Raw genomic sequence first — 7,973 nt, 5'->3', positions numbered from 1 at the left:
TAAAACAATGAGAAAATAAAAGAAAACTTCGTGAGACATTATTTTTGTACAAAATCTCTTTCTTTTGTATGAACTATTTAATGATCTGTGCTTTGTACAGGCAAATTATTAAAGTACACAAACAGACATAATAAACAAAGAGCTATACAATTATAATAATTAAGAAATGTTATATTAATATTTTTCCATTTCAAAGGTAATACTGCATTTGTGTACAGAGATAAGGTACAAATGAGAGGATATTGCTACCATAGGGCTTTCTACCAACCCGTCTTAGTTTCTACTCGGATTTAAGGCTATTCGGAAAATAGATGCCGTGTATCGATTTTGCTTCACTGAAGCAATTACACATTTTCTTTGTGCACACTGAAAACATCTTAATAATTTCTATAGATTAAGGGGTGGGGTATGAACGTTTGGACAGTATTTATTTTGGGACATTAGAGCACATCAGACATATCGAATTGCATTCTGAATATGATGAATGTCATTCTGATATCAAATAATTTTGATTTTTTGAAATTCGCAATTTAATATACATTTTATGGCAAATCATTAAAAATTGATATTTTTGATATTTAACAGTACTTGAAGTAAACTATATAAATCTGATGATTTATACTTAAAGTGTATGTAGGTGGGATGAAAAGCCGACGATCAATTGAAAATTTTGACCTTTCGTATTGAAGATATGGATTTTTTTTCCCAAAACACCAAAAACAATTAGGTCTTTTTGGGAAAAAATCCATATCTTCAATATGAAAGGTCAAAATTTTCAATTGACCGTCGGCTTTTCCTCCCTGCTACAATACTTTAAGAATATATCATTAGATTTATATAATTTACTTCGAGGACTGTTATATATCAAAAATTTGAAAAATATCAAATTTTATAATTTGTCATAAAATTTGTATTATATTGTGATTTTAAAAAATGAAAATTATTTGATATCAGAAAGACATGCTTCGTATTCAGAATGCAATTCGATAGGTCTGAGGTGCTCTCATGTCCCACAAAAAATACTGTCGAAACGCCATAAACGCTCATTTTAGATCCCTTAACATATCTCGTTATGATAATTAATGCTTTATTGTTTTAAATCGTTGATTTTTGATTTTTTGTTCATATCATGTTAAAATATGACAGGTCAATAAAATACATTGTTTCATAATTACCTACTTTTATCTAAAATAAGAAAATGTTACTTTTGCATTTGTTTTTAAGCGATGGGGTATGAACGTTGAACAGTATTTATTGTGGGACATTAGAGCACATCAGACATATCGAATCGCATTCTGAATACGAAGAATGTCCTTCTGATGTCAAATAATTTTGATTTTTGAAATTCGTAATGTAATTACACATTTTATGGCAAATTATGATTAAAAATTGATATTTTGATATTTAACAGTATTTTAAAGTAAACTTTATAAATCTGATGATTTATATTTAAAGTGTATGTAGGTGGGATGAAAAGCCGACGATCAATTGAAAATTTTGACCTTTCGTATTGAAGATATGGATTTTTTTCCCAAAACACCAAAATAAATTAGGTCTTTTTGGGAAAAAAATCCATAACTTCAATATGAAAGGTCAAAATTTCCAATTGATCGTCGGCTTTTCCTCCCAGCTACATACACTTTAAGAATATATCATTAGATTTATAAAATTTACTTCGAGGACTGTTATATATCAAAAATGTGAAAAATATCAAATTTTAATAATTTGTCATAAAATTTGTATTATATCGTGAATTTCAAAAAATGAAAATTATTTTATATCAGAAAGACGTTCTTCGTATTCAGAATGCAATTCGATATGTCTGATGTGCTCTCATGCCCCATAAAAAATACTGTCGAAACGCTCAAATCGCTCATTCCAGATCCCTTAAGTTGGACTAAAATAATATACATTGGCAATGCTATAAGGATATTCTCCAAGTAGTCTTAAATCCGATGTAAACTACAATCGCTTACACAGTAATTGTGGAAAAGACTGAATTGACTACGAAAGTGAAAGCTGTCCAAAAAAGGGAGGGCACGGTGTAAGAGATGACAGGGGATTGAAAAGCTGCCGGATAGTAATCATTGTAGAAATAAATCTAAGGAATCTTAAGGTGATTCTGACAGATTTTGCTGCATAAAAAGCATTTTCATTAATTAGTTTTAATCATTTATTTTTATATATCACACACACCGGTGTTAACAATTTCACCAAATAAAAAGGGAAAAGTACAGAATATAGACGAAGAACTCTAGAGAGTGTTATATAATTTAAAATCCCGGTAGCCATATTGCAACTCAATCAAGCCTTATAAATTACAAAATCTTTTAGAAAGCTACACAAAAATGAGCTCATTATTTTACAAAATACAGTTAATCGTGCGGAAATAATTACATATATTCAACTTTGAGACAAAAAAATATGGACATTTCAATTGTGGCCTTACTTCTTAAAATCGTGCAGAAGTAAAACATTAAAAAACCCCTTGGATATTTTTAGAGGGTTGTCATCTACAGCGTTTCTAGATTGGAAAGTAGCCTACGACTAAACCACATCAGTGTCAAATTAAAATGGATACTTAATAAGAACAAGGTAAACGTATACCGAGAATATTGCCAAAAATGTGGATTCATTTATTTATTTATTTAAAAAAAAATTAAATTACCGTAATATCTATTGGATCAATTTTAGAGCAGTAAACCTGGTAAATTGCTAATTGATTTTGTTTTTATAAATTAGTTAAAAAATAGTTACATTACAACATTTTTATTTAGCCACGCATATGTTTTCCTTTGAAAATCTTCAAATATGAACCATTTTAATTTGACTCTGATGACCACGTTTACAAAGTCAGGCTGCTGTATCCAAACTAGTGGAAAGACAATTGGAGATTTTATTTATATTTACAAACCTACTGCCCCCAATATTCTCATAATCAAGGACCCTTAATAATAATATAGTGTACAAAATACGTCGTCCCAGCTCACAGAGCATGGGTATATAATTGTATAAACAAGTCTTAATTGCCTCGATCTTGGACTTCAAGATGATGATTTACATAAAGCAATTGTTTGTTTTTTTCTTACTAGACTACAATAACAAAATCGATGAAAGTATGTATTAATTCAAATTCAAATCACTGGAACTTAATAACACTTGTTAATAATTATTTATGGAAAAATGAAACATTATCAACGTAATCAACGCTGTCCCAAATCATTCAAAACGTACTAAGACATTTCTACACTGGTGTAAACACGTTAGGATATCGCTTCTCACTGTTTTAAACTTAAAATAATTGATTGATTTTTCAAAGTACTTTAATTGTTATTGCTGTTGATTACTACATACTTTCATCTCTTAACTTTTTTCACCAAACTGAGAACCCAGCTTGATGTTTTATGCAGCAGTGTCCCGGCCTATTCAGTCAATAGGATAGACTCTTTTATCTTCTTATAGATAACCTAAAATCTACAAATTACAAGTTTTTAGTAATAACTTAAACATGTTAAATAATAAAAAATAACTTTTTACTTAACTGCGCTCTTTTGGCTGCACCAAATATAACACATATTACACATTAAACATATTCATCAAATAATTTGCATTTCAATAGATAATGTTGTACCCAAGATAGAGGGTATGATATTAAACACATAATATAATGATCATCATTGCAGCATCGACCTTTGACCTTATGATTTGCTTGACGCAACTTGGGAAGGATTTGATGTAATAACTGAGGATGGGGATTCGTCAATTATCCCGACTTAGAGGTAGATGCACGAAAAAATAACGAAATTATATTGGTAACTGATGAGACCAAACATGTTTTTGAAGGTAGCTAATAAGTAACATAACAAGTACATCGCGTGGTATTTGTTGGATAATCAATTCAATGCTAATTCGTTTGGTCAAAATCAAGTGTGGAATGTATCAATTTAAACCGCTCATTACAGTTTAAAGCACAGACACAAATAACCAACTTTGCTGCAAATTTAAAAAATAGGAAAAAAAAAGACATAAATATTGCAACTTTAGTGTTGACAAGACGATTTTACGCGGCGAACAATACCCGTATTAACATAATACTTTATAAACATAAACATAAACATCAAAATAAATAATGAAGGTGAATGCAAAGAACGCATATCACATAAAACGTGCTTTTTTTTAAAATACAAACACGTGAAGCCAGTTATGACATAAGTCTTCTGGCTCTCACCCATCGGTTGCAGAGATTAACAAACAAAATGCTTTAACTCGGACGTAATGTTGGAATGCTTTAAAAAAATCAAGAACGAACTCGAAGTAAGTAAACTAAAATAATTCGTTTACGATAAGACAAAATAAAAAACGGCAGCTAGTTTGTCTTTTCAATAATCCAACCAAGCCAGCTTTTGAAATAAATACAAAAGGAAGAAAAAATGTGATCGTGTTTTCCCCTTAAAACACGCTCGTAAAACGTGAAACACAGAAGATGAAAAACTAGATATGCTGCGGTCTTGAAAGACCACGAAGTCCAGTCGTGACCTTAAAATGACCCCTGATGACCTTGAAATGACTTTGGACAAAATTTTATTCTCGTGAAAAATGTAGGCACTAAGTTTAATAACAATATATCTACTAATATAATTTGACCTTCATTGACCTCTGATGACTTTGAAATGACCTCGGGATCACATATAATAGTTATCATTTAAAGTGGACAAACTTTAAAATTGTACCCCAAAACAGACCCCTCCCCATGTTTAAGCCAAATCTGATTATAACCATACATGCACCTATAATGCTAGGGCCTTTTTGGCATTATTCTGATGATCACAGCACTTAATATCCAGCAAATAATGAATTTTAAGGTAATTTTCAGTAATCAACCCTATTTGACCCCTGCATGACCTAAAACTCAAATTCTGTGTACACCCCATAGACACCAGCAAATGTCAATTCAAATGTGTCAGTCGTATCTCTGTACCATGTAATCTGCAGGAAAAGAAGCATTATTATTAAGGTTATGTACCGGAAATACCCTTAAATGACATTTGACCTCAAATTTGTGTACACCCTATAGGCCCGGCTATAGCCAAGGTCAATGTCCAAATCTCATTACTGTATCATATAATCTATTAGCCAAAATTACTCATCCGTGACGTTTGACCCCAAATGAGTTCCATTTAATAATACGGTATTTGACCACGATGCGCGAACCTGGAAGCTTTGCTCAGTGCAAGGTTCATCATTCTGCAGGATCTTGTTGTCCAACCTGGTCTCAAGCATGCGTTATTCAGTCCACCGTTATCGTAGACATGGTAGACCGTTCTCTTGTATTAATATAGGCAGTTTATTCCATCAAAAACATGAAAATGAAATTTTGTGGATGTGCTTAATATAGCATGACGACATATTCTTAAGGGACAGTGTAAGAGACCACGTTGTGAAGTACGTGTTTTCATCCAAAAATGAAGCACAAAAACAATAAAATACATAAAAAGAGTTTTCCAATAAAATTTCATCATATACAAAAGGTTTTCCATGGCACTTTTTTCAGTTCAAGAAAAAAATTGCCAAAGTTCAATGTAATGTCTGTTTTTATCCATAATAAGTGCCTATGTGTGACGGCACGTGACCGTGTGGATGTGCCACGTGACCGCTGGGGTAGATATTTGCGCTTGGTGATGACCAATAGGAACCATGTGATCCAAAAAGTCCAGCCCCGTTGGTTGATGGGATAGGTGTCCCAACAAAGTTCAGTTTGCTTGTGTGATGATACCCTTGTAGGTATGATAAGTCGGACTGATACCGGTAGACACTGGGGTCTGCCTGAACGGGTTGCATGGCCTGGGCAAGACCGGCAAAATCAAACTTGTACGCATATCGTTTTCCATGCACTTTCGTCATGATGTTCCTGTCATAGTAATATCGGAGAGCTCGGCTAAGCTTGTCGTAATTCATGCTTGATTTGCTTTTTCGTTCACCCCATTTTCTTGCTACTTCATCTGGATCTGTCATCTTAAATTCTCCATTGGTTCCTTCCCATGTAATGCAGTTTGAATTAGCACTGTCTGAGAGTAATTCAAGTAGAAATTGCCACAGTAGGATCTGACCACTCCCTGGAGAAAAGACAAAAGCAAATAAACGTATAATTTAGTTGCAAAATTCATATACACATTTATTGTATTTATACTACTCTTCTTCTTCCTCCTCCTTATCACTCATCATCATCATCATCAGCAACAGCAATTATGTATCATCAATACCACCAGCAGCTAATCAGCATCATCTTACGTCCTTTTGAAACATTAATTGTGATACAACAAACGTATACGGTCATCTATATATTGTTCAGTTTTTAGGATCATAACATACGTAATTAATTCTGTAAGAAAAAACAACAGTTACTTAATAAGTTAAGGTGGTACTACGCCACCTCTCAAAAAATAATAGCACGCTGGTAATAAAAGTTATGTATATTATAGGGGCAAGGAATCCAGTTACTACACTGGAATTTCAGTGACTCAAGACAAGCGGTACGTTATTTATGATAAGAAAAGAGGTACCGCTATAGAATGTACCTCATTTCTAAACATGTATTTAAGGATTCCAACTATACACACAAATAAACCTGCCTCGCGTAAAGAGACTGAGAGAAAAAAAAATATAGTAGCCACGCCTAACCTACTACGCCTAACTGCAACACCAACCCTATGCCCATGAATGAATTCCTAACCCCAACTCTAACCCTAACCCTATTTAAAACTGAAATATGTAGCATATGTGAGCAATGAAAACAAAGTTACAACATTAGCATCGATCACATACGTTTACTGTTAATGCATCAGTACTATCAGCAGTAGATAGCAAAATAATTCCGAAATAGTGTCAAGTTAATAACACGTTGTATATAGTTATTGATTTTGTTAAATATCTGATAAATTATTATTATCCCCATCAGAATCTAAAATGATGATATGCATAATAACATTAACATTAAAATATAACAGTTTTTAACGGACTGTCTGCAACCTTAGTATTTTTAAAGAAAGTTTTGATGTAGCTGTGCGCTCTTCAATGTAATTGATAGGCAAAATCTGTAACTTGTGCCATGTTTTGAAGTCTCGTTAATCTCAGGATGAACCACTTTAATGTTTATGTATCAAAGTTGTCATTGGGCTATTCCAGTTGAAATACACACTACCCCTGTGGAAGATTGTCGAAATATCTTCCACAGTGGGAGTATGTGTTTCAAATGTAATTGGTCAAACTTAATCATTTTGAAACCCATACTCCCTTGTATTATGGCATTACATATATCTTCTACAATTGGTGTAAGTTTTTCAAATGGAAGTTACCCAATTATCTATTGTATTTAGAATTTGTACTCCCTCTGTGGAAGACTTTAGCTAAATCTTCCACTGGGGTAGTGTGGAATTTAAACGGAACAGCCCATTTACTGGTTGTTTTTAGTGGTAGTGTGTTCGTGTCGCTGATGATGTTGGTGGTTGATAACGGTGGTGGTTGGGGTTGGTGTTTTTGATTGGTGTTGGATGGGGTGATGGTGATAGTGTTGGTGATGGTGGGTAATAGTGGTTGGTGTTGAGGTTGCTTACTGGTGTTGGATGATGATGTTAGTGTTGGTGATGGTATGGTGGGTAATAGTGGTTAGTTTTGAGGGCTTTTTATTGGTGTTGGATGGGGTGTTGGTTTTAGTGTTGGTGGGTAATAGTGGTTGGTGTTGGATGGGGTGATGGTGTTAGTGTTGGTGGGTAATGGTTGGTGTTGAGGTTGTTTATTGGTGTTGGATAAACACCAATAATGATATAAAATTGGATCAATTGAGCCCATATTTATTGGTCGAGCTATGAGTTTTAAAAATATTGGACGAGACGCAATCGAGTCCAATATTTTAAAAACTCATAGCGAGACCAATAAATATTGGGCGTAAAGCATCCAATTTTATCAATATTATGTGT

The 7,973-nt window shown here is 33.2% G+C and overlaps 1 protein-coding gene across 1 annotated transcript; it reads right to left on the bottom strand.

Moving 5' to 3' along the window:
- Positions 1-1,405: 1,405 nt before the first annotated feature.
- LOC140170481 (transcriptional regulator ERG homolog) lies at positions 1,406-6,144 on the bottom strand (the record flags this gene model as incomplete). Its single annotated transcript, XM_072193842.1, has 1 exon — positions 1,406-6,144. A coding segment is annotated over one exon (552 nt), but the record flags the coding sequence as incomplete, so codon positions are not given.
- Positions 6,145-7,973: the final 1,829 nt, after the last annotated feature.

Source organism: Amphiura filiformis, chromosome 14, assembly GCF_039555335.1.
Source record: "Amphiura filiformis chromosome 14, Afil_fr2py, whole genome shotgun sequence".
NCBI classification, from domain to species: Eukaryota; Metazoa; Echinodermata; class Ophiuroidea; order Amphilepidida; family Amphiuridae; genus Amphiura; species Amphiura filiformis.
Note: the sequence above shows the minus strand (reverse complement) of the source record. Positions and strands in the feature narration are given on the sequence as shown.